General features: G+C 44.7%; 1 protein-coding gene across 8 annotated transcripts in view; it reads left to right on the forward strand.

Moving 5' to 3' along the window:
- The window catches only part of Arhgap32 (Rho GTPase activating protein 32), a 251,819-nt gene extending 230,078 nt beyond the window's left edge, over positions 1 to 21,741 (forward strand). For 4 of the 8 annotated variants that reach the window (NM_001370957.1, NM_001370958.1, NM_001195632.2 and 1 more), the window contains 8 exons: positions 406 to 513; positions 784 to 929; positions 1,678 to 1,873; positions 3,940 to 4,085; positions 7,365 to 7,436; positions 8,472 to 9,356; positions 10,011 to 10,996; positions 12,200 to 18,063. In NM_001370957.1, the coding sequence (NP_001357886.1) occupies positions 406 to 513; positions 784 to 929; positions 1,678 to 1,873; positions 3,940 to 4,085; positions 7,365 to 7,436; positions 8,472 to 9,356; positions 10,011 to 10,996; positions 12,200 to 14,446 (4,786 nt within the window). In that variant the 3' untranslated portion in view covers positions 14,447 to 18,063. Of the gene's footprint in view, positions 1 to 405; positions 514 to 783; positions 930 to 1,677; positions 1,874 to 3,939; positions 4,086 to 7,364; positions 7,437 to 8,471; positions 9,357 to 10,010; positions 10,997 to 12,199 lie in introns of all 8 variants that reach the window. The other 4 variants (XM_006510445.4, XM_030244425.1, XM_030244426.1 and 1 more) reach the window with 3 other exon arrangements.
- Positions 21,742 to 26,586: the final 4,845 nt, after the last annotated feature.

A 26,586-nucleotide genomic window follows, 5' to 3' on the forward strand; every position in this document is an offset into this window, starting at 1 on the left:
GAAGTGTTGTAGATGACTGATGGATTGTGTGTGTGTGTGTGTGTGTGTTTAGTTTGTCTGTCTACATATCTGATTGTGTAGTTTAAGTTGATTACTTTATTTGCAAAGATATTCTGCTCAGTTATTTAATCTCAGTGTACACAAGGTTGTTTAGATAAATATGATGAACAAAGACGTTGCACCTGAGTGGGCTTTTCACTATGAAAGCAGATCAGCTGCCAGGTACTGTTTCTACTGCTCCTGGAGTTGCGCAGGCCAGCTTTAGGTTTGTTAATGCCTTGGTTTTATGCTTTTAAATTAGTGTTCAGGCTCTTTCCTGTTGTCTGTCAGAAATGTACAAGCCAGTGACCTTCACACTGCTGTACAGTGTCTGTTTCAGTTAGCATGTTGTATTTCATTTTCTAGAACCCTGGAGTTCCTGATGAGACACCTGTCTCTTCTAGCAGACTATTGCTCCATCACAAATATGCATGCGAAAAACCTTGCCATTGTGTGGGCACCAAACCTGCTGAGGTAATTTGTATTTGATTTATGAACTTTAAGGAATGCATTTTCTTGAATTAAAAAGAAAGCCTTGCATCATTTTTCATCAAGAAAAAAATTAGCAAGTAAAACAAACTCTTATTGTATTAACATCTCCCTAAAGCAGCCATCTAGGTATTATTAGCTAAGGGGCTGTAAAAGTACGATTTCTTCTGTGGGTATCTTTGTAGCTTCTGTGCTACAGAATTGCACGTTAGGAGATCTCTCACAACTCTGGTGGTCCTGTCATTCACCCCACAGATCAAAGCAGATAGAGTCAGCTTGCTTCAGTGGGACAGCAGCTTTCATGGAAGTGAGGATTCAGTCTGTGGTTGTTGAATTCATTCTCAATCATGTGGATGTGCTCTTCAGTGGCAAAATCAGCGCTGTCATGCAGGAAGGAGCAGGTACGGCTCCGATGGCTTTTCCTTGTCACCAGGAACAGGTTCCTAGAGGGATGGAGGACTTTGCAATTATTATTTCACCTAATACTATGTGAAAGTGGTAGAAGACAGCTAAGTCAAGTCTGTTAGAAACTCAATGAATTGACAGTTACTTGATGTGCCTATATAGTGGGTACTACATATCAGATTGTTTTGGTATCAATTTATTACACATTAAAGATATCGTGCCTTAGGGCTGGAGAGATGCTTCAGCAGCTGAGAACACTGACTTCTCTTCCAGAGTGCTCAAGTTCTGTTTCCAGCACCCACATAATGGCTCACAACCATTGGCAACTCCACCCAGTTCCAGGGGAACCAGTGCCTCCTTGCCGCTTCCACAGGAATGCGTGCAAGTAGAGCACAGACACAGGCATACATACACCCATACAAAAAATAATGAAAAGGATTTAAAATTTTTTTTGCCTCCATTATTAGTATATATAAAGGTATGGGATAAAGCAGAAAGAGAAAAACATGCTTCTAAAACTAAAAACATCTGAGTGATCACCTTTATCTGGTACCTTTTAAGAAGCTAAATTAGATTGTTGCAGAATCTCACTGTGCTCTGAAATGTCATTAAATATAAAACACTGTGATATTTATTATTGAAAAACCTTGAAGAGTTGAAACACATCACTAAGTAGAGAGTGAAGGTGGATGGACAAACTGATACACACATGCAATGCTGACATCATTCCTTTTCCTTCTGAAGCTTCTCTGTCAAGGCCCAAGTCCCTGCTGGTCTCGTCTCCATCTACCAAGCTGCTGACATTGGAGGAAGCCCAGGCAAGGACGCAGGCTCAGGTCAGTTCTCCTATTGTGACGGAAAATAAGTACATCGAAGTCGGAGAAGGGCCTGCTGCGCTGCAAGGGAAGTTTCACACCGTCATTGAGTTCCCACTTGAAAGGTAACATACCTGAGTCCTGTTTTAAAATATGCTTTCACAGCTTCAGATAATAGAATGCTTTAAAAATTTCTATTTTATTAAAATTGGGGCAGTTGTAGAAAAATACTTAATTGAATATAGACCCTGAACCCTTTATAAGGACCAATAAAAATTATTCTTGTAAGACTTAATAACAGTATACTTGAAAAAAAGTTAGTTGTACAAGAAAAATTGCTAGTATAAATGATACATATTAATTGTATGAGGTTGGCTTTTCTCTTTGAGAAATGTAGACATAAGTTATGCTGAAATAGCTTATTCAGAAAGTAATGTCCTCTGAGAGTCTCCACCCAGCAGCCAATGGAAAGAGATGCAGAGACTCACACCCAAACATTCGATGGAGCTCAGGGTGTCTTATAGAAGAGTTGGGAGAGTTGAGGGACCTGAAAAGGACAGGGACTCCACAGGAAGACAAACAGAGTCAATTAGTCTGGATCTTTAAGGTGCCTGAATCACCATCCAAAGAGAGAGCCTGGGCTGGCTCTAGGCCCCCTGCACATATGTAGCAGAGGAGCAGCTTGGTCTTCATGGGGGTCCCCAACAACTGGAATAGGGTTGTCCCTGAGCCTGTTGCCTGCCTGCTTGTGGATCCTCCTCACCTAAATGGACTTCCTTGTTTGGCCTCAGTGGGAGAGGATGCACCTAGACCACAGGGACTTGATTTAAGGAGGAACTAGGGAAATGGGGGTGACACCCAGTAGGAGGCTTCCCCTTCTCTTTTGAGAAGGGGATGGTGGAATGGGGGGAGGACTTGCATGAGGGAGTACTGGGAGGAGGAAAGGGCTGATGTTGGGTTGTAAAGTGAATAAATAACTTTTTAAGAAAGAAATGGCAACAGGCAAGAACCAAAAAAAAAAAAAAGAAAAGAAAAGAAAAAAGAAAAAGAAAGTAATGAATGCTTAGTGACTTCTCTGACACTGGTTCTTGACCAGCAAGAGAATCACTGGTAACTGAGACATGCAAACCCTCCTGCCCCAGCCCAGTCCCACCTGGTCAGGAACTGGAGCGTCCAGTGCACCCTGATAAGTGCAGAAGTTGTCATGATCCCAGAGAAGCTGCAAGCAGGACTCATACAAACTTGCATGAGGCTTTTGTTTCACTACAGTTTTTGGTTGTCACTTGGTTTCAGGGACTTGAGCGCTATGACACGCACTGCAGTGTGTCCTGCCGGTGTCCCTCTGAGGTCTTACCCTCACTGCTTCTCTAAGGAAATGCTAGTAAAGGGTGTGACTCCCTTGCGAGGGCTGTAGGAAGACAGATATATGTGCAAGTTAGTTTGGATGTTCCTGCTGCTCTCCTGGCTGTGCCCATGAACATAAGGCTCTTGTTTCCTTAGGTAATGTAACACTAGCAAACCTCAGAATTTCCCTTTTTTCATTTTTGGGTATCCTTTACCTTCATTTTTTTTCTGTGACTAAAGAACCAGAAGTTGGCACATGTCTTTATCATTTCTAAGTTGGTCCTCAGCACCTTGCTTTCATATTTTAGCCCCTGTTTTACAAAGAACAAATGTCTTTAAGTAGAGATTCAAAAAGTAGACATTAGGATGTAGACAGGCTTGGGTTTCATGAAATCCTGATGCCCTCATACACTTTCACAGGATTAGGAAAGTAGTTGAACTTCTTAGGTCTTCATTTCATCAGCTTCTTGTGTGGTTATCTGGTTTTAAAGGACATCTAACTATACACAGGTAGCTGGCTCTTAGTCTGGATTCCTGCCATCCCTCTGTCCCCACTCTCTCCTCGCCTCAGCTGTCCTATACTGTCTTCTTTGTGGAGGCTTATTATCAATGTCTTCTTTGCACTTTTTTTCATCCTGAGGTGCACGTGGTCTTTGAAGCTATAGTTCTTGTTGCTCCCCACATTAGCTCCCATGCCTTGCAGAGCTGCATGGAAGGCTCCTATGTGGCTCCCATTGTGCCTCTCCAGGCTGTTACATTCTTTCTATTGTTTGTTCATTTCTTGTTCTGTAGGAAGGGATAGAGCCTTGGTTATCTTAGTACTGATAAACTACTTTTTGTTTCATAGAAAGAGGCCTCAGAATAAGATGAAAAAATCTCCCGTTGGCAGCTGGCGTTCCTTTTTCAATTTGGGGAAGTCCTCTTCTGTCTCCAAACGCAAGTTGCAGCGTAATGAAAGTGAGCCCTCAGAAATGAAAGCCATGGCTTTGAAAGGTAAGCACTGAGCTGCCCTGTTCTGGGTAGCAGACTGCCTGGTGGCTTCTGGCACCTACCACTGTGCTCACAGCCAACTTCTCTGGGTGTACCTTCCCGTTGCCATCATGACACACCTCACTGTAAAGCATGCATAGTTGTGTGGCCCAGCTTGGTTGTCTGCATGTGTGATTGCAGCTCGTAAGATAGTATCAGTTACGTAGAGAAGAACTCCGTTTCTTAAAAAAACTGTGTAGATGTTACACACACACACACACACACACACACACACACACACACACACACACACACACACCAGTAGTGCATTTGTGTCATTGCTTCTCTAGGGTAACATAGCTTGTATAGTGCTGGTAATAATTCTCCTGTGTTATGTACTTGTTTTGATCTTTAGTTTCACATATTTAAAATTGACAAGTCTGTGTTTGAGCATACTTTTCAAGTTTATAACTAGTTTCACCCATGTCATTCTCCTACGTGACTAGCCTATGGAGTACTGTGTTCCATCAGACAGATCTATGACTGTTAAGCAAATTACTCTTTAAAATTGATTTTAAAACTCGTGCTCTGATACGAACATGTTCTTAAACTAGAAAACCTAGTAGCATTTTTCTCTTAGGGACCATTAGAAGTAATGCTCAGGTCATTTACATCATACCGTTTACAACCAATTTATTACCTAATTGTTAGATATGTTGGCTCTGCAGAAAGAAAATTAAGGTAGTGCCCTGCCTTCAGAGTTTAACTAGAGAGCCTTCTATATGAGAAAACGACTCCCAGTATGCAGTTACAGCTGAGGGAGAATTTTATGCCTAGCATCTTTGGCTGGCATTGTCAGCTCTTATGGTGGTAGGATGATGGTCAAGAATGTTAACTGTATTTTAGAAAATTAATATTTTGCTGGGCAATGGTGGCCCACACCTTTAATTCCAGCACTTGGGAGGCAGAGGCAAGTGGATTTCTGAGTAGGCCAGCCTGGTCTACAAAGTGAGTTCCAGGACAGCCAGGGCTACACAGAGAAACCCTGTCTCAAACCCCCCTCTCCCCCCCAAAAAAACTTAATATTTTATGTGTATGGATGCCTTGTTTGCATTTTTTTTTTTACCTTTTTTTTCCGAGACAGGATTTCTCTGTGTAGCCCTGGCTGTCCTGGAACTCACTTTATAGACCAGGCTGGCCTACTCAGAAATCCGCCTGCCTCTGCCTCCCGACTGCTGGGATTAAAGGCTTGTGCCACCACGCCCGGCCCTTGTTTGCATTTGTGTGTGTACACTCCATGTGCCTGGTGCTCATGGAGGCCAGAGGAGAGCCATGGATTCCCTGGAACTGAAGTTATAGTGGCTGTGAGCTGCCTGCCATGTGGGGGCTGGGAATCAACCCCAGGTCCTCTGAAGAGCATCAGTGCTCTTAACCACTAAGCATGCTCTCCAGCACCAGGAAAGAGAACTTTCAACTTGGGAGTTGAAGAAGGTACAGTTCACCTGATCTTTAAGGCGACTGAGAGTCCTTTCTCAGGAGATGAGAGCAGGCTGGGGAGAGGAACAACTTGGAGAAGAGATTTGTAAAGAACTCAGAGAAATTGTTGTCAAGAGAGGAGAGCAGGAAGGTACGGTTAGGAAGGTCACAGAGAGCATAAGAAACAGAGCTCAGAGTATCTGCAGTTTGTTGTGCTTGCTATCAACAGGTCAGAAAGACATGGAACTTTAGCAGGTAAGATTAATGTATACAATAAAAATAACCAGTATTCCTGGGGCTGCTGTTACTAATTACTACAAATTGAAACTGGAAGCACAAATGTGTATGGAAACAGTTTGACAGATGTCACCTCGCCTGTGGTCACTTGAAGTTCTTAGGGAAGACACCCTCCTGTCTCTTCTATCCCCTTACGGCTCCCAGCATCTCTTGCCTTTTTTTTAATTATTATTACGTATTTTCTTCAATTACATTTCCAATGCTATCCCAAAAGTCCCCCCCTACTCCCCCCCCAACTCCCCTACCCACCCATTCCCATTTTTTGGCCCTGGCATTCCCCTGTACTGGGGCATATAAAGTTTGCGTGTCCAATGGGCTTCTCTTTCCAGTGATGGCTGACTAGGCCATCTTTTGATACATATGCAGCTAGAGACAAGAGCTCTGGGGTACTGGTTAGTTCATAATGTTGTTCCACCGATAGGGTTGCAGATCTCTTTAGCTCCTTGGATACTTTCTCTAGCTCCTCCATTGGGGGCCCTGTGATCCATCCAATAGTTGACTGTGAGCATCCACTTCTGTGTTTGCTAGGCCCCGTCCTAGTCTCACAAGGGACAGCTATATCACGGTCCTTGCAACAAAGGCTTGCTAGTGTATGCAATGGTGTCATCGTTTGGAGGCTAAATGGACCATCTAGAGACTGCCATATCCAGGGATCCATCCCATAATTAGCCTCCAAACTATGACATCTCTTGCCTTTAAGTAGCACAACTCCATGTTTTCATGGGGCCTTCTTCTCTATGTCTCTTTGTCTTTTATTTTCACCCTCCTTGAAGAAAGGAGCCACTGTAAGATGTCATCAGAGGGGCTGGAGGAGTGGCTCAGTGGCTGAAAGCTCTTCTTTTCTTTCCTTTCCTTTCCTTTCCTCTTCTCTTCTCTTCTCTTCTCTTCTCTTCTCTTCTCTTCTCTTCTCTTCTCTTCTCTTCTCTTCTCTTCTCTTCTTTCTTTTTTTTTTTTGGGGGGGGTTTGTTTTTTGAGACAGGGTTTCTTTCTGTAGCCCTGGCTGTCCTGGAACTCGGAAATCCACCTGCCTCTGCCTCCCGAGTGCTGGGATTAAAGGTGTGCGCCACCACGCCCGGCTGAAAGCTCTTCTAAAGGACTGAGTTTGCTTCCTAGCAGCAGAGACTCCTCCGAGGGATCCCTTACCCTCTCTGGCCTCCTCGGTCCCTGGCATACACGTGGGGCATACTCACATGAACATGTGCATACGAGTAAAAATAAGAGTTGTAAAGACATCACCCAAGGTTACCAAGTTGGTCTTTTGGAAACTTATAAGAAGAGAATCTTTTAGTTCACCTTTGGGCTCAAGTTCGTAGGCTTTGGAAAGTTGTTTGTTTTATTTTTTTTCCCCACACTGGAAACAGAATGATGCAGCACATTCCATACTGGGATAGTAAGCTGAATATGACTGCGAAATGGACAGCTCATCACACTTGGAGATTCAAGTGTTGCTAGGGAAAGTCCAGACCCTTTAACTGTATAGTCCTTAACAATCAATCACAGGCTTTACACTGCTTGGTTTTTATTATTTAGGTGGCAGGGCAGAAGGAACCCTCCGCTCAGCTAAAAGTGAAGAGTCCCTTACTTCTCTCCATGCAGTTGACGGTAAGACTAAAGTGTCCTCGGATGGATTACATAAAACACACAGAGGCAGCAATGTTATGAATATATACTTAGCAAGAAGGCTGTGAAATATCACTTCCAGTACTATTAGCATTAAGTATGGTTCAGTTAAAACTCATGGATATTTTAATATGGTGTGGTATTTTGGCAACAAATACTGTTTATGTAAAATGGCTGAAATGTTTCAAAGCAAACATTTATATTTGTCAGTGCTTAAAAGTGAGTGTCACTGTTTCCTTTAGATTTGGTAACTGGAGCAGCTTTGAGACTCATTTGTTAATGATGGGTGGTCTTCAAGGGTCATTAGTAGTTGGACCTGGCACCTTAAAGTGAGTCTGCCTCCAAAGGACCAACATCACCTGGCAGATACTGGAGGGAGGTGTGGTTACAGCTTAAGTTAAAATTCAGAATCAGACTTTATGAAAGCAAGTGTTGTGCTAAGCTGTGCCACTTGGATTTGCTTGGAAAGTGAAAAGCCTGTTTTCATTGGAAAAGAAGGAAGGATTTTAAGTGTGTGAATAGAGTGCTTTATTAAATGTGTGTAAATACTTTTTAATTAGGAAGAAGTATCATTTCTTCTTGTCTGGGGTACCATAAGGATATTTCCCCATAATAAACAACCTTTTGTTACTATTTGATACCCAAGGTGCTACTTTCAGTGATGACTTCTACCTTGCAAGTCAAATATGAGACCAGTGATAAAATAAGACACAAAGAAAGTAGGAACATTTGCCCAAAGTCATAGCAGTTGTCAATGTTGAGTTTGGCATACAATCCAAGAGTCTCTTGCCATTTTCTTACCCAGGCTGTGGATCAGCTGTAGTTCATGTGCTTTTTAATTAGTGTTTTATTTAGAAGTTCTTTTGCCACAAATGTAACTGATGTTTGTACACCCAGAGACAGTTCATGGGACGAGAGATTGAAGTTGCATGATTCCTGCTGTACTAGATAGGTGACTAGTGGTGGTGCTGTGTCCTGTGACAGCCATGCTCTGACATTGCTGTCCATTTTTACCAGGTGATTCCAAGTTGTTCCGACCTAGAAGACCCAGATCCAGCAGCGATGCGCTCTCTGCCTCTTTCAATGGCGACGTGCTGGGGAACCGGTGCAATTCCTATGACAATCTGCCCCACGACAACGAGAGTGAAGAGGAAGTGGGGCTGCTCCACATTCCAGCTCTTGTGTCTCCTCATTCGGCTGAGGATGTTGACTTGAGTCCACCAGACATCGGAGTGGCCAGTCTGGACTTTGATCCCATGTCATTTCAATGTAGTCCTCCAAAAGCTGAGTCAGAGTGTCTGGAGAGTGGTGCTTCCTTTCTGGATTCATTAGGTTATACCAGGGATAAACTGAGTCCCAGTAAGAAGGATGCAGAAGCAGGTGGTAGCCAGTCACAGACTCCAGGAAGCACCGCAAGTTCCGAACCTGTATCTCCAGTCCAGGAGAAACTGAGTCCGTTTTTCACCCTGGACTTGAGCCCCACTGACGACAAGTCTTCTAAGCCATCTTCATTTACAGAAAAGGTTGTTTATGCTTTCTCTCCGAAGATTGGGCGGAAGCTAAGCAAATCTCCTTCCATGAACATATCTGAGCCTATTTCAGTGACTCTCCCACCTCGGGTATCAGAAGTCATCGGTACGGTCTCCAATACTGTAGCTCAGAATGCATCACCTACATCTTGGGACAAAAGTGTGGAAGAAAGAGATGTCATAAATAGATCCCCCACCCAGCTGCAGCTAGGAAAGATGAAAGCAGGTGAGAGAGAGGCACAGGAGACCTGTGAACCAGAAGCACAGCCCCTGGAACAGGGGGCAGCTGAAGAAGTAGAGTTGCCAGGGACAGAGGAGCGGCCTGTCCTGAGCAGTCAGAGCAAGGCTGTACCGTCTGGACAGAGTCAGACAGGTACTGTTTGTTCTCCTCCGTTCCTTCTCTAAGCTAAAAGGGGTCTTCCGTCCTGTGTGCCATCTGTGCCTTTTAAGAGAGCCTTCTCCACAGCTAGGCTAGAATCAAAGAATGTTTTTCTGAATGGTGCTGAGGGCTCAAAGCCCTAAACTAAAATGAAGCAAACAAAACTCCCCAAAGGGCCCATGGTCCTGCTGCGAGCCTTCACAAAGGACCCCTTAAGTCTCTGGACAGTCAGGATTCATGGATAATTTTTGCACAACTGTGTAGCTCTTGATTCTGTTTTCTCTTCTAATGCATATTCTATTCTAGCCTTACAAGTTGACAAGCCAGTGTAGCAGTACCATCACAGTCTGAGCACTGGAAGCTTGTGCTCTAAGTGACCTTTTCTAAGTCAGTGGAGGCCTGCTTCCCTCCACCCTCTGTAGCAGTTCAAGAGGACTGGCAGCCTTTAACACTGTGGTAGTTTCCCTTTCAACCAGATGTGGTTTCAGCAGCATTTGCATGTGGGATAGAAGATCATGGATTGCAATTTTGAAATATGGAAGGCATATTTTTATGTTTTTAGTGATCACATGGGGAGTGTTTGGCTTTCCGTATAGGGTAACATAAGCTACCTTTTCATTCTAATTTTTTTTCCCAATTTCCCACTAGGAGCAGTTACCCATGACCCCCCTCAGGATCCCGTTCCTGTCAGTTCAGTCTCTCTTATCCCACCACCACCGCCTCCGAAAAATGTCGCCCGAATGTTGGCACTAGCGTTAGCTGAGTCTGCACAGCAAGCCTCAAGTCAGACACTGAAGAGACCAGGGGCTTCCCAGGCTGGGTGCACTAGTTATGGAGACACGGCAGTCGTTCCATCTGAAGAGAAGCTGCCTAGTTCCTACTCTAGCCTTACTCTAGATAAAACCTGTTTCCAAACGGACCGGCCAGCAGAGCAGTTCCACCCGCAGATCAATGGACTCGGAAACTGTAACCAGCCTCTCCCTGAGGCAGCAGCTATGGGAGGTCCCACCCAGTCCAACACAACTGACTCTGGGGAGCAACTCCACCAAGTAGACTTAATAGGGAATTCGCTACATCGAAACCATATATCTGGGGATCCAGAAAAGGCTAGAAGCACTTCAGCTCCCTTAACAGACTCAGAGAAGTCTGATGATCATGGAAGTTTCCCTGAAGACCACGCTGGGAAGAGCAGCGTGTCCACTGTCTCCTTTTTGGAGCAGGACCAGTCTCCACTCCATTTCTCCTGTGGAGATCAGCCCCTCTCTTACCTTGGTACCAGTGTGGATAAACCCCACCATTCCTCAGAACTTACAGACAAATCTCCCATGCCTTCTACTTTGCCTAGGGACAAAGCCCACCACCCTCTCTCTGGGTCCCCTGAAGAGAATTCCAGCACAGCCACCATGGCTTACATGATGGCAACTCCAGCAAGAGCGGAACCGAGCAACAGCGAGGCCAGCAGGGTCCTGGCTGAGCAGCCCTCGGCTGCTGATTTTGTGGCTGCCACCCTTCAGCGCACGCACAGAACTAATCGGCCCCTCCCTCCACCTCCTTCCCAGAGGCCTGCAGAGCAGCCACCAGTTGTGGGGCAGGTACAAGAAGCACCAAGTATAGGATTAAATAATTCCCACAAGGTAAGCTAGAGAGGAAGTCAGTGAAGTAGTATACTTTTCCCAAGGTATGCCATTCGGTAGGATGTATTATCTTTTAGTCAGATGCGTGTCAGTCAGGTGGCAGATTTCCATGGAATCTGCCATTTGAAGCAGGCGGTCTCTGCCTGTGCCTGGCTATTGGCTTTGTGTAATGACAGAGCAGCCCCTGGTGACTGCAGCTTAACTATCCTTGCTGCTTCTCCTTCCTTCCTGAAGCACTGAGCTCTTTCACGGGGACACACTGACAGAATGAGGCAGAGGGAGCCCAGGGCTGCAGTAGTGATTGTCTTTTCCAGCTGCCTCACTGTTCAGGTGACTGAGAGTGAGTCATGTGACCACCTTGTGACTACCCAACCCTTGATGTCTGTATTGAAGGTACTTCATCTCCAGGGCTTTCAGAGGTCTAAGGAGTGATGATATCTGGAGTTCTTGTTATTTCCCTGCTGTGAGCAGCTGTGTTGCATAGTTCAAATGCCTGCGTTGGGGGGGTGGGAGTGCTAGATACAGAGTGCCAAAGAGTTTTCCTAATTCCTACAGGTTTTGTGGTAACCTTAACCAAAAGGAGTTAAAATTCTGGCCCTTCCTGGAGGGTACTAGCTGTAGAACTTACCTCTCAGGGACAACATATTTTATCTGTGGGCCCACTGACAGGATGGACAAAACGCAGAGGCAGTAAGCCCTCACATGCTGCCACTGCAGACAAGTCACTTTGAAACTCTTCCCTGTATCTGGAAGTTTAAAACTGCTTGCTACATGGAACTGAGTCACTCTGAAACTCCTGCCAGCTGATAAAATCAGCTGCTTTCATTAAATAAAATCTTCTTGGTGCTGAGACCAATAGGTAGGATGTTTATTTTTTTTAGGCCCAGCACTGGTTTTTTTGCCTAATCCTGTCATTGGTTCTGCACATTAAGATACCATTGTAGGCAGTCTCTCTTCACATTTCAACCCTAGCAGGAGTTAGCAAACACTACACATGTCTCCATAGGTAATAGCGTACTGTGTAGACACACACATACTCTTTTTTGGGGGGCTATGGGTCAGGTTCAGTGTAACTGAAGAGCTTGGACAAAGTTTGAGCTGTCACCCAAATAGCCTGGGTTTGCCCCTTATAAATGTATTAGCATTTAGCTTTGAGGGGTTGGTGTTAAACAACAGACTCTTAACATCGCTGTCTTCCCACAGGTCCAGGGAACGGCTCCAGCTCCCGAGAGGCCACCTGAGTCTCGGGCCATGGGTGACCCCGCACCCATCTTCCTCAGTGATGGCACTGCTGCTGCCCAGTGTCCCATGGGCGCCTCTGCTCCTCAGCCTGGACTGCCTGAGAAGGTTCGGGAAAGCAGCAGGGCTCCACCACTCCACTTACGTGCTGAGTCTTTTCCTGGCCATTCCTGTGGCTTTGCTGCCCCAGTTCCCCCAACACGGACAATGGAGAGCAAGATGGCTGCTGCCTTGCACTCCAGCGCTGCAGATGCCACCAGCAGTTCAAATTACCACTCCTTTGTCCCTTCGTCAGCCTCAGTGGATGATGTGATGCCCGTGCCACTCCCCGTCTCACAGCCTAAGCATGCTTCTCAGAAGATAGCCTATTCCTCCTTTGCTAGGCCTGATGTCACCGCAGAGCCCTTTGGTCCAGAAAACTGTTTGCATTTCAATATGACTCCAAACTGCCAGTTTCGCCCCCAGAGTGTTCCTCCACACCACAATAAGTTGGAGCCACATCAGGTATATGGTGCCCGGTCAGAGCCACCAGCCTCCATGGGTCCTCGTTATAACACCTATGTGGCGCCGGGAAGAAACATGTCTGGACACCACTCCAAGCCGTGTAGTCGGGTTGAGTATGTCTCTTCTCTGGGCTCCTCGGTTAGGAATCCTTGTTGCCCTGAAGACATTCTACCTTACCCTACCATCCGGAGGGTACAGTCCCTCCATGCACCCCCACCTTCCATGATCCGCTCTGTTCCCATTTCACGGACAGAAGTTCCCCCAGATGATGAACCAGCCTACTGCCCAAGACCAGTCTACCAGTATAAGCCATACCAGTCCTCCCAGGCCCGCTCAGACTATCACGTAACTCAGCTTCAGCCTTACTTTGAGAATGGACGGGTCCATTATCGCTATAGTCCGTACTCCAGCTCCTCCAGCTCCTATTACAGTCCTGAGGGGGCCTTGTGTGATGTCGATGCCTATGGCACAGTCCAGCTGCGGCCCCTCCACCGCCTGTCCAGTCGGGACTTTGCTTTCTACAATCCAAGGCTACAAGGAAAGAACGTGTACAACTATGCTGGTTTGCCTCCACGCCCACGGGCCAATGCAACTGGCTATTTCTCTGGTAATGACCATAATGTAGTCACTATGCCCCCCACTGCTGACGGAAAGCACACCTACACCTCATGGGACCTTGAGGACATGGAAAAATACCGCATGCAGTCCATCCGCCGAGAGAGCCGAGCACGGCAGAAGGTAAAAGGGCCTATCATGTCGCAGTATGACAACATGACACCAGCTGTGCAAGAAGACTTGGGAGGGATCTATGTCATCCATCTGCGCAGCAAATCAGATCCTGGGAAAACTGGACTTCTCTCTGTGGCAGAGGGGAAAGAGGGACGGCACCCAGCCAAGGCTGTCAGTCCTGAGGGGGACGAGCGTTTCTACAGGAAGCACCCAGAGTCCGAATTTGACAGAGCCCACCATCATGGAGGGTATGGCAGCACACAGGCAGAAAAGCCATCCCTCCCGCAGAAGCAAAGCAGCCTTAGGAACAGAAAGCTTCACGATATGGGTTGTAGCCTCCCAGAGCACAGGGCGCATCAGGAAGCAAGCCATAGGCAATTATGTGAATCAAAAAATGGACCACCTTATCCCCAGGGAGCTGGCCAGTTAGATTATGGGTCCAAAGGGATGCCAGACACTTCTGAGCCAAGCAACTACCATAACTCTGGGAAATATATGACATCAGGGCAGGGGTCTCTAACCCTGAACCACAAGGAAGTGAGGCTTCCCAAAGATCTGGACAGACCTCGAGCCAGGCAGCCACCTGGCCCTGAGAAACACTCCAGAGACTGCTACAAGGAGGAGGAACACTTCTCTCAGTCTATGGTCCCACCCCCCAAACCAGAGAGGAGTCACAGCCTAAAACTTCACCATACCCAGAACCTGGAGAGGGACCCCAGCGTGCTATACCAGTATCAGACACACAGCAAGCGCCAGAGCAGCATGACTGTTGTGTCCCAGTATGATAACCTGGAGGATTACCACTCCCTGCCCCAGCACCAGCGAGGAGGCTTTGGAGGGGCGGGCATGGGGGCCTATGTGCCCTCTGGCTTTGTCCATCCACAGAGCAGGACATACGCCACAGCATTGGGTCAGGGGGCCTTCCTGCCCACAGAGTTGTCCTTGCCACATCCCGACACGCAGATCCATGCAGAATGAGCCCCGGGAGCAATAGAGTTGAAGCAGCCTCTGCTGGACAGTGGACTGTTCTATTTTTTTTCCAATAACCAAAAAGATTTAAGAAAGAAAAAAAAGCTACAAACCCCTTGGCCACATGAAAGAAGTATAATAAAAGCAAATCACCACCTTCCCCTCCCACTCATTACCGCCTTATCCATCACAGGCTGTGCTGTTTGTCCTTACAGAGAGCTGGATGATGTAAAGTGCTGTGCTGAAAGCCTAGTAAAGAAGTTCTCGCCGGCCGTAGACCCTACTTGCTCTATAGGGCTGATCTCTAGGACCCCAAGGACTGCCTTTAACCCACTGAATTTAACTTTGCCCTTCCTTCTTAGCACTTGCAACCTAGCTCAGAGCAGTTTGCCTCTATTTCCTGGTGGGCTTCCGCATTTCTTGTTGTGTTCCCACTCCCCTGTCCAGGGCCGTGTAGCCTGCCCAGGTGGACTCTCCACTCTTTTCTGCTTTCATTATCCCTCTCCACAAAGGAGTCTAGTATTCTAAATTAGAGAGGAGAAAAACTCCCTGATCCTTGAGCTACGTCACTTAGACTGCTAGTGGATTAAAAGGTAAAGGAATTAGGATTTTCAGCATTTAGTGCCACATCACTGTAAGTAGCAGGTCCAATGTGAGCCATATTCCGCACTGTCAATAATTGTTCTCTTGACAGGGTGGGAGCTCCTAAGGAGCTTTCTTTGAAAGATGAAGTTCATATGTATTGTCAGTGAACTCTGCTAACATAGAGCATCAGTAGTGCTTCCAGTGTGCTACCAGCCTGCATGGCCCACAACAAGATCCGCACACTTTAGTGCCAGTACAGAATCATCCACAGTGTTCTCCTTAAGAAAGGACAGCGTGTCTAACTACAGAAATCCGTTTTCTAGGGATAGAAATGTACACACTATTATGTTTCTGACCTAGAGTACAGATCCCCTGGGAATTTGTAGGATCCCTAGAAGTTGTCTGTTAGGCAACTGTACATTGTTCGTTGTTCCTCAGTACACAGTCCGTCTCATCCACTGGCATTCTGGGGGTCGCGTGGTTTGGCTCCCCTCATTGTGCGGTCACAGGCTTGCTGCATTTGTCACCGACACCAGCATTTCAGAATAGTTCTTTCTAACTCTCTAGACGTGTTAAACATGTGAATGCCCAGGACTTTGTTTTGAAAGTTGCATTCCTTACTGGGTTTGGGATGTGGCACCTCTGGCCCAGCTTCCCTCTGGTTTTCTCGGCCCATCTCACCCTAGACAGTGGAGACTGGTCAGGCAGTCCTGTGTTTAGATTGAGTTAGATTGGCATTTCATTCCATAAATCATGATGATACTTGAGTTTTGTACATTTGTATCTTTTAAATACTCCGTAGGAGACACAGGAGATTTCATTCCATTTACTGGATGGTTGCTGCTCTGGCTTTTTTGGATTAGAGTATCTTTTATTTAGAGCAAAGGAAGAAATCTTTCAAGAGGCTAAAGTCCTGCTGCTGTGACTGCTGTGAATTTGTGAAAGATTAGGTTTATGGCAGTCTTTGTAATTAAATCATATAGTTGCATTTTAAGGTTATATATTTAGAATTAAAGTTTTAAGAACATGCTCATATTTGGAGATAGTCTACGAGGTTTTCTTTATTTCCCAGATTGACCAGAGAGTAACAATGAAGTCCAAAGCAGATATCTGGAAACACCAATACATGCAAAGGTCTATGAGAACTTGGGCATCTGCATTAAAAGTGCAGACCTGACTATCAGAGTGTCCGGAAACCTGATGGGTGCCGCCACGTGGCATACAGATGTGTAGATGTGTTGGCAGACACCTTTTTTAAAATTTTTTTGTAGCCTTAGTCATCTTTTTTGTCAAGGAGGCAACTCATTGGCCTCTGGAAGACTACACCAGCCCTGAACACTATCCTTAGCAGCACAGATGGAGGGATAGAGGCCAGTGCCACAGTGAGTGAGACAAGTTGCTTCTGTAACTTCAGGCCTTGCCTGAAGAGAAGTGCTACAAGGTCCAGGCCAATTTTGATATTTGTGGATTAGTTTGTCACACGTAGTGTTTGCTCCTGAAACTAAAGTCTCTTTTATAAATACTAAGGTTGATTCCTTAGAACAACTTCTTTATTAATAACATCCTTTGGGTTCAGAAATGTCAGAAAAAGTATTTTAAAGATAGAATCATAATTCAGATTATTGGTATAATTATGAAAACAAACTTTAGATGAAGTCTAAAGTGATTTACTGTATGTAGCACCAGCCTTAACTTTGGATTCAGCTATTGAACAGCTTTGCCCACATGTTTCTCTAATTCTGTGGGGGCAGAAATCGGATGGCAAATCACTGTGAGCCAGGTTACCTCAGTGTCGTCCGCCTCGTGTGTGACCTCACAAACACAGGAACTGAATGTTATTTTCAAGTGTTGGCATGGAGCGTTATGGTCATGGAAGTGGAACTGCCTTACACATTAAACATAATCTCACCCCACTAGAACTTTTTCAGCCATGTCTCCAGATTTTAGCTTTTGGGCGAAATTCCACGGTTTGGTTAGATTGAAGTAGATGTTCCTAGATAGCAGTCTAGGAGCTCAGCTAGAAGCTCCAGGGGCATCCATCATGTTCTTACTATTACTAATAAATCTAATCTGAGCCTTATTTCTTACTGAGTTCAGTTTCTTTTAAAACATACATTTATGTATTTTAAATGCTGTTTGGAGAAGTCCCTGAGACAGTTCCAAGGGCAGGGCCTGCACATTTCTTACAATGGTAAAACAGTTTTTAAAATGTAGGGTCAGGTTTAAAAAAAAAATCCCAAGACTAATTCTGTGCAGAGGAGGGACGTGGAAGGTGAGCAGAGCAGGAGAGCCGGTTGTCAGTTTGGAAGCAGCAGTGAATTCAGAGAAGGTTCCTGTAAAGTCCATTTCTCTGTTCCAGCCCTATTGGTCACCCATTCAGTATGATGGCAAAGTGTCACCTGAGCAGAGAGTGCAAGAAAGTAATAAAGAAAGCTGAAGTATGTCAGAAAGTTACTTCCAAATGGTTAGAGGCATGTGATCGTCAGTACTGTGTGTTACGGAAATGTCAAGAATGAAGTATTTTAATGTATGCAAGATAATGTTGGTGTGCACAGAGGGTCTTTTCCTTATCTGATTAGTACTGTTAATGTTCAGAGATTTAAAAAAAAATGATTGTTTTTACAGTTTAGATTCTGAGATAGCGAAACCTGATTTTCAACCATGCCCTGCATGAGAGACGCATCCTAGGAAGTCTTAGATCATACCTTTGAGTTCTTTAATTTATAGAGTGTTTTTTATGTTTTAATATTTTTGTGAACTGGTGTAAATTGTTAATGCATATAAGCTTGTGTATTTTTGTAAATAGTTTTGTGATTTACTTCTTGCCCCCTGTGTAAATATTTACAGTCTCATTTCTTCCAAACTTATTTGAAACTGAGTTGTGGGTTTGGGGTTTTGTTTGTTTCCTTGTTTGTTTGGCTGGGGTGGGTGGGTGGGGGAAAAGGGATTTTTGTACTTGAGATGGAGATATCTTGTGGTTTAAAGCAAATGTCCCACTGAAAGCAATTCCAATATCAACAGAATTATTTCAGGTTAAAGCAGACTTTGTGTATGTGTTTCCTTTTTGATGAAGTATGGATTAAGATGAACTAGATGGGAGTTGTGATGGAGTGTTTGGATTAGGTGTTCATATCACATGGCCTGTTAGGTCATACCGTGTGTCCACTGAGCTATAGTGTGCTATCTGGCTACATTCCTCTCAGCTCACACACTCATCTTTAGAGCATAGGCCTTCTATCTGTTCTGGAACATCTAAGCAGACAGTGTCCTAGGGCTTCTCTAACGGATCTGCTGTCTTCTGCTGCCTGGTACCCAGAATGCAGTCCTCAGGAAACTCAACTGGCTTCAAAGAATCCTCCAAAGGGGGCGTTGGAATGAAAAACACATGCCTTCAGATACTTACAACACATCTCAGACATCCTGTTTTCAGAGTGAAGTAGCCAGAAAATAACCAGCCTTCTAGACTCAGTTCCCTGTGGCAAAGCTGGGCATGGCACACCCAGTGGAAGCAGGCTTTCAGTGAAGTGGCTTGCTGTAGATGTGAGTCATGCAGTTGTCTAACTGGCCGATGCCATTTCACTGTCAGCAAGAGTTGGGAGAAAGGGGACCTTAATAGCTAACTCCCAGAGATGAGTCTTCTCCTGTGGGCTGTAAGTTCAAATCATTTTTGAGAGCCTGGTGGAGCTCTGTCCCTTCTGCCCAGCACTGAGGAGTTTCCTGTATGGTCTGGGTGCCCCTGGCAATCCACTCATGCTGTGTATGCTGGAACAACCCTGCTCCAAATGAAGCAGACCTGAGTAGTGTTTCCATGGAAAAAGGTCAACAGAGATGACAGAAAGACAGGCTGGACGCTCACACTGCATGTTCTTAGTGTCTGTCATTCCAATTATTTTATTACCAAGTTTCCTTGGTACTGATGAAAATGCAGGACTTACCTCACCAAAATGTATGTCTGTCAGGACTTGATGGTAAATTGCAGTGTCAGTGTTTGAATTTGTAGTCATTTGTGTTGCTCTATAAAAAGGTAGTTTACTGTGCTGCTAATTACTCACTGCAGAAGAACCCAGTGTATGTGCAAGCACCAATATTAAGACCCTTGGTCATACTTTTCCATGTTGTGAGAACATGCCTCCTAAAAAAAACAAGACTTAATTTTTCTATTTTAAATATCATTGCTTCATATTCTCTCTCTCTCCCCCCCCCTCTCTCTCTCTCTGTGTGTGTGTGTGTGTGTGTGTGTGTGTGTGTGCATATGTACGTACCACAGCGCATCACAGGTATAGAGGAGGTCAGTTCTTTGCTTCAGTCTTGGGAATTCCAGGGGTCAAGCTTGTCAGACCTGACAGCAAACTCTTAGCCTGCTAAGACATCTGAGCAGCCCTATTTTAAACTATAAACTATGGTTCTGGTATACTTCAAAACAAATTATTCCACTATGATGCAGTGGTAAGTTTGGGATCCCTTAAGACAGTTGGAATCTGAAATGTCCCGATGTTTGTAAAGGCAAAGGGCTTTAGTCGCCAGCTGTGGCACTTCACTATTGAGTGGTGGTGAATGAAGTCTTGAAGAGATGGGGCCAAGTGGGAGGAAGTTTGGAATGTGAGGGTGCCATGTGGTTGGAGACTCTGCATTGCCCCTGTTCATGGATAGAAAAATCCTAGATAGTGACTAGAGGTGGGCTAAGCGAACAGGCAAAACTCTGATGTTCATGGACCGTACAGCCCGACTAAACAGTTGAGTCCCAGGTTCAGTGAGAATGTCTCAAAAGGTGGAGAGTGACCCAAGAAAGCACCTATCACTGACCTCTGACCTCTGACTTACACACATGCCCACATACATCCTAGTCCATAAAGAACATTTGACACCCACATTTAAGAACAAGGATTTTGCAGATTCATTCAACTAATGTTTTTATACACATCAATTAAAAGAAAAAGCCTGAAGTTTCTCAGCTAGTAGTTCCCAAAATGTCTGACCCATAATAATCACCTAGAAAGCAGGAGCGACTAGGGTTGTGACCACATAGGTCTGGAGTCAGCCTCAGGAACCTAGAGTGTTGGTGGCCTCTCAGTGGGGTTCTGGGGTCAAGGCTGAGTGCTGATGAAGGCAGCCTAGTTCATAGGTTGACTCTCATTACAGGAACTTGGGTCTAGTTCATTTAACGCTATCACTTCTTGGCTTACACCTTGGTTTCCCATCGCTTTAGGAATACTGAGTGCTAGAGTTTAGACTTGAGATGTTCTCTAAAGGCCCACATGTACTTGGTCTCCAGCCTACTTTCTTATTAGTCAGTGGTGGGACCTTTAAGAAATGGGCCTTTATGGAAGGAAGTTCACTAGGAATGTTTGAGAAGAGTATTGGGATACCTGCTCTTCTTTTTGCTACCTGGCCACCAGTGAGACTAACAGACTTCTTCACCCACACAATCCCATCATGGTGTACTATGGTGCTACAGCCCCATGTCTAGATGGGAATAGTAATGTGTAGTAGCTACCAACAGTTTCGGTAAGGACTGAGTTACACGTGCCTCCTTAAAAGGCATAGTTGGAGAGCAAGTGACAAATGGGCCAGAGTTCACCAAAACAGTGAAACGCCACACAGCCACTAAAAGGAGGAGCATCCTATGCTAACAGTTGCTTGTGAGGCTTTAATTCATTTCAGTTGTATTCATTTACAGTTTATTTTATGTCAGTCATAAAAGAAAGAGACTGCTGTGCTGTGCTGTGCTCAATGGGTGAAGTGCTGGCTGCACAAACCCGAGGCCCCCAGTCTGCATCCCCAGCACCCGTGTAAAAAGCTGTGCATGCAGGGAGTTCCTGTAATCCTCACGGAGGGAGGAGGCAGGAAGATTCACAGAGGCATTGCCTGGTTAACCAGTCTAACCAAAATTGTAAGCTCCAGGATCGATGGGAGATCCTGTCTCAGAAAACGAGGCGGAGAGTGATAGATCAATCTAATGTTAGTTTCAGGCCTCCACATACACCCACATAGACAGGCATATATGCGTACACACACACACAGATGCAATTCAAAAGGAAGAGCCAAGTGGTGGTATAATCCTGAAATTCAAGAGCTTGAGAAGCAGAAACAGGTAAATCTCTGAGTCTAAGGCCAGGTTAGTCTACAGAGTAAACATTAGGCCCAGCAGAGCTATATACTAAGACCCTGTCTGTAAATTAAGTAAGTAAGTAAGTAAGTAAGTAAGCAAGTAAAATTATTGCTGTTATTTTTGCATGGCTAATAAACTTTTTAAGAAAGGGGTTCTGGTGTTAGATGTCAAGGCATAATTTAGTAAAGAGACATCACATTGAGTCTCTAAACAATATAATTGCTTACTACAAGGTCTTAATAAATGCCAAAAATACTTTTTTTTAAAAAAAAAAAAAGCTTTCCAGTGAAACCTTTATTTCCTTATTGATCATGCGACTCTTGAACAGTGTCCACGTTCTGTGTCAGAGCTGTGTTTTCTGTATCTGAAAACGGTCCCAGGGACCTCAGAGCCATGACTTTTTTTTTTCTGCAGGCATCTGTGTGGTTGTACTCCATTTTTGGATCCATTGCTCATAGGCTCACCAGTCATAACACAAGACAGAATGAGTTTGTGGATTGCTGGGCAAAAAATGCTAGGGAGAAAAGTGTGTCTGTGTGTATGTAAACATGCTAGAAAGAGATGGCTCTGCCTTCCTCTCCATACTGAGTTAATAAAACTTGGTGAATGATTAGCGTGTTTCCTATTATCCTTAGATGTGCATATATTCTTCCAGATTTTACCAGAGTTAATAACGAGTGCTTGTCCAAAGAACAGTATGCACTAATAGTGTTGAAAGTGCTAACAGCACTAACAGCTTAGTGATCAGTTCGTATGTACAAAGCTGTCTTAAATATCTTGCATACATTAGTATTAACTCATCAATCTTTCTGATCAGTTTTGTGAGCTGGAATTCTTCAGCACTATGAACACAAAGGAGCTGAGACCAGATAGTGTAAATAATATACCTGGACTCATTCAACTGACGTTCAATGGGAGTCAACCCTAGGTTTTTGAGTCCAGGGCCTGCAGTTTTTCTCTATCTCACGTCTGGCCCAATGTGTGTCTTCAAACACCAGGAAACCATGATACAGGAGTGCCTGGGTGACTGATGCTACTGGTAACTGCAGGGAATACCATCCCTACCCCTGAGTTAACATAAACTAGGTTTTTGCAATAAGTAATGGCATCAAAATCTCAGTGTCTTTAACACACATGCACTCATACACACGAGTGTGTGCACATGTACGCACACACACAGAGGCTTCTTTTTTGCTGTGGATGCCAGTGATTGGGTAAAAGTTCCCCGTGCAGGCCCTAATCCCTTATATCTACTTTCATCCTTGGAATCATAATTCCTGAGCCAGGGTGTAAGGAGCTGAATGTGGGAGAACATGGTGTGAGTCGTTAAAATGAAACTTGCCCTGATGAAAATAGCAGAATGGGAAAAGTGCTTGCCATGCAAGTGTGAGAATTTAATTCTGAATACATAGAACTCATATACAGCACATCTGTAATCCCAGAGCTTCTATGGCAAGATTAACTGAGACAGGAGAATATCCAGAAGGCCATGGACCAGCTAGCCTGGTATATGCAAGAGCGAAGAACAGAGACCATGTCCTAAACTAGGTGGAAGTCAAGGATCAGCACCCAACATTGTCCTCTGACTTTCATAAGCATGTTGTGCTAGACATGTGACCACACATATGTACAAATGCATCCCACAAGCAAAGTAAGGTGAGCCATTCTTGTTCCCATTCGTTGGGAATGTACCCTGGGAAGGTCACTAGACCTTGAGCTTGGCACAACACATGGCTCTGTCACCTTTCATCCAATTCCACTCGACTCATCCTCCCACTGAATTCTGGAACTGGAAACACAACATCATGCAGAACACTGTTTTGACATCCTGCTAGCAAAGACCAGTGATTAAAACCCAAGACAGCCTACAGGAGTAATAAGGCTTTGAGAAAGAAAAAAAAAGAGGCAGAATAGGTTAGAGATAGCAATGTATTCACCAGTGTTGTTGCTCATGGTGGTTCCCTCTCCCTCCCTCTCCCTCTCCCCCCCTCCCCCTCCCCCCTCCCCCTCTCTCTCACACTTTTGCACTGGCTCAAACCCAGTTTCTGGGGGCTGGAGAGATGGTTCAGCAGTTAAGAGTTCTAGCTGCTCTTCCAGTGAGCACACATGTGGTGGTTCACAACAAAAGTGCCAGGGCAGCCAATACTTTCTTCTGGTTTCCTCAAGCACGTCATACATGTAGGAAAAACATCCATACACATTAGAAAAGAAGGTCAGCCTTATATTTACAGCTTTCTGACCATATACTGGAGGTAGAGGGGCCTTTGGAAGTGACAATGATGTCTTCCTCCAGCCCCGGGGAAATGGAGGAAAGCGTAGCAAATCTTTCCTGAGAGTTGGCCTGAAAGCCAAGTGTGACCACCTTCCCTCTGGCATGTCACTGCAGTCTCATGGGCCCCGTTGCTCTTCCATAAACATGTCAGTTTACTTCCACTCAGTCTTAGCACAGGTTCAAACCCAGATGTTCAGTTCCTTGCTCTTTCATTTCATCATTGCCTTGGAAATGGCTTCCTCAGTCATCCTATCTAAAATGCTCTACTGCACTCTCAAACCCTGATTGGCTATTATCTCAATTTATGTATTATCTTACTCATCTGGAATGTGGACTCTAGAAGGCAGGACTTCTGTCTCCTGTTCCTTTTAGTATTCCATTCTAGTGCTTTAAGCAGTAGTCTGGTATAGTCCCTACAATTATTGGAAGTATGATCAGGTCCATTGCAAAGCATTAAGAAGATGCTCAAGAGTCCTTCATCTTGGCCAGGTGGGAGACAGCAGACCATTGTCCATGGAAAGAATGAATCTTGTTTGTTTTGTGTCCATGTGCTATCAAGAGCTCATCATAAAACTGAATGGAGTGTCTGGAAAGTTAGAAAGACAGGTTGCTTGGAGGTGAGACAGACCTTCTCTCAATACACACCCCCTACAAATCATTTCTGAATATAGACAGTGAAGAGGAAAAAGATCTCTTTTTTTTCCCTAGGCATAGCAACTTCGAGAGAAGAACAAAACAAAACAAAACAAAACAAAACAAAACAAAACAAAACAGGGCTTAGATAGTTTCAGCAAACATAAAACCAATATGCCAAGAAATGACGACATTTAGATAAATGAGAATTAGTTCCTGAATGATCTACTTTATCAGAGCTCCATTGGTGCTGCACCTTGTGAGGTAAATCTCCAGGTACCCCAAGACCTACAAGAAATTTCTGAAAGTTATTGTCCTGACTGTGGTTCATAGTTTCCTGGAACTGCTAGCAAGTCCGTTACTGTCCTTATAAGTTCTTCGTAATACTGCTTACTTAATTGTGGTGGGAAATTGGTCTCTTCTATTAGCACTTATAACTATTAGGAGGCTGAAAGGTATGATTTTCTGACTCTTCAAAGAAGCTAAACATGCAAGGAGTGGCTTCCACGAAGCCAGGAAAAGGCTCCCAATACTGAGCTCAGAATCACAGGTGAGTGGGCCAGGACAGTGCCTGGTTCTATTACAGTTTAAAGGTTATCTTAGTTCTCTGGACTGAGTCCCACTTTAGTTTAGAGAATGTGGCTGACTGTGTCCAGAAAAGTTTAGAGAATGTGGCTGACTGTGGTCCAGACAGGTTTCCTACCTTCATGCCTCCTCCATCCCTTAGCAGCACACTCAGCTCCCCTGTGACCCCCACCCCAGGAAAAATAGACTTGAGAAGGTGGGATATGCTATTCATGGTGTATATACAGCTCTTAGAACAAAAGGATTGTGCCTTTGTATGAGGGACGACCCTCAATGGTAGAAGCAATCAGACGTGTCTTTTCAAACTGCGGTTATTGCTCAGGGACACAGTGCTTACCGGCAGCATACACAGGCCACAGAGGTAGCTTCTTGTCCAGCAAGGGTGTTGTAGGAGAGACTAAAACACTAACTGGGTAACTGAATCAAACTTTTCATGCCTCCTACATCTCATGGGATGTGTAGAATCCTAGACTTACATCAGTGTCTCCTAAAGGTTATTTGAGAGCTGTCTGCTGGATGGTGAATGCTACTGTGCCCTCTCCTGGAGAATTCTTCCTCTTTATTTTATCCTCAAACACACACACTAAATCCAAGCTCACTGGTATGGCCCAGAGAATCTGCCTCTGATTCATTGTCTTTGAGATTTCTGATTCACAAGTCACGGGAGGCCACCCCTTCACAGAGACACACCAGACAGCCTCCATGGATTGCCCCCACAGCCTTCTTAATTCTTTAAATACCACTTCCCAGAAGTTACTTATTGAGTTAATGACTGTGTCTGTTTGTTTATAAGCTTCATGAGAGCTTGACACAAAGTAAACTGCCCCTGGCCACAAACAATTTGTTCAAACGTGCTTACTGAAATGGAAGTAGGACTTTGAGGAAGCCACTAGAGGGTGCTGTCAGCACACTTTTTATTTACGAGTGCCCCGATTACTAGAGCCCTGCCTGTGGCTGACTATAGAACAAGTGGTTCAGCCGCTGATCTTCTGGGTCCACAACTTCACTCCACTTGTTTACAAGAGCAGATTTAAAAAGCAATGGCCCTGAAGGGGTTGAGAAGTGATTGCTGATAAGCACTGTTTGGGAACTGGGGACCCTGTGAGTTCCAAAGACCTTCATGTATTGAAATTTTAAAATGTCTTTTATTGCTGTGTTTTATAAAATTTCACAAAACGTTCAGACTCCAGCTTCTCCAGTTTCATGGACTCTTAAAGACTCCGCAGCATTTGCAAACCTCCATGCACACCAGCATTCTTGCAAGGAGTTTAAAATGTAAATTTCTGTGCTTGTTTCACTGAACTAGTCTCTTCATGGACCACAGAAACTGCATGACTACATTATTAGTGGAGCTTCCTGGTTGATTCCATCCCTCAGGACCTAGGAGCCATTTTCCTGAAGAAGATCTTTCCCTCCAGCTCCCTGTTAATACCTGGTGGTCCTGAACTATAGCCAACAGTATAGCCAGTGCTTCTGAACAGCACTGTCCAAACTTTGTTTCAAAGAACCTTATTATCTCTGAAAGTTTCCCCAGTCTTCCAGAAGATGGCATGATCATAGGTTAAACAATTTAGTCTGTTTGCTCTGCTGCAGAGTTTCTTAAAAATTCATACATTCTATGCCATGACTTTCAAGTGCTTAGAAAGAACACATCACATTGGACCACAGAACACTTTGTCCATAGGATATTTCCCCAGAATGTATTTCTGGGAAAGTTTTCTAGTCGAAAAGAATCTAGACTAGAGTCAGAAGACCATGTTTGGTCATAACTCCTTATTCATAATTCTGTGACTAATTACACTATCTCACTCCACGTTAAATTTAAGGGCACCAACCCTATGACAGGAAACTCTACCTCCTTCAGGTTCCACAGCTGTTTCTGCAAAGGGGGACACTGACCTGCAGTCGGGGTACCACAGAGTCACCCAGGAACAAAGGGAGGATCCATGAAAAAATGTTCTGAGA

The sequence above is a fragment of the Mus musculus genome, chromosome 9 (assembly GCF_000001635.26).
Source record: "Mus musculus strain C57BL/6J chromosome 9, GRCm38.p6 C57BL/6J".
NCBI lineage: Eukaryota > Metazoa > Chordata > Mammalia > Rodentia > Muridae > Mus > Mus musculus.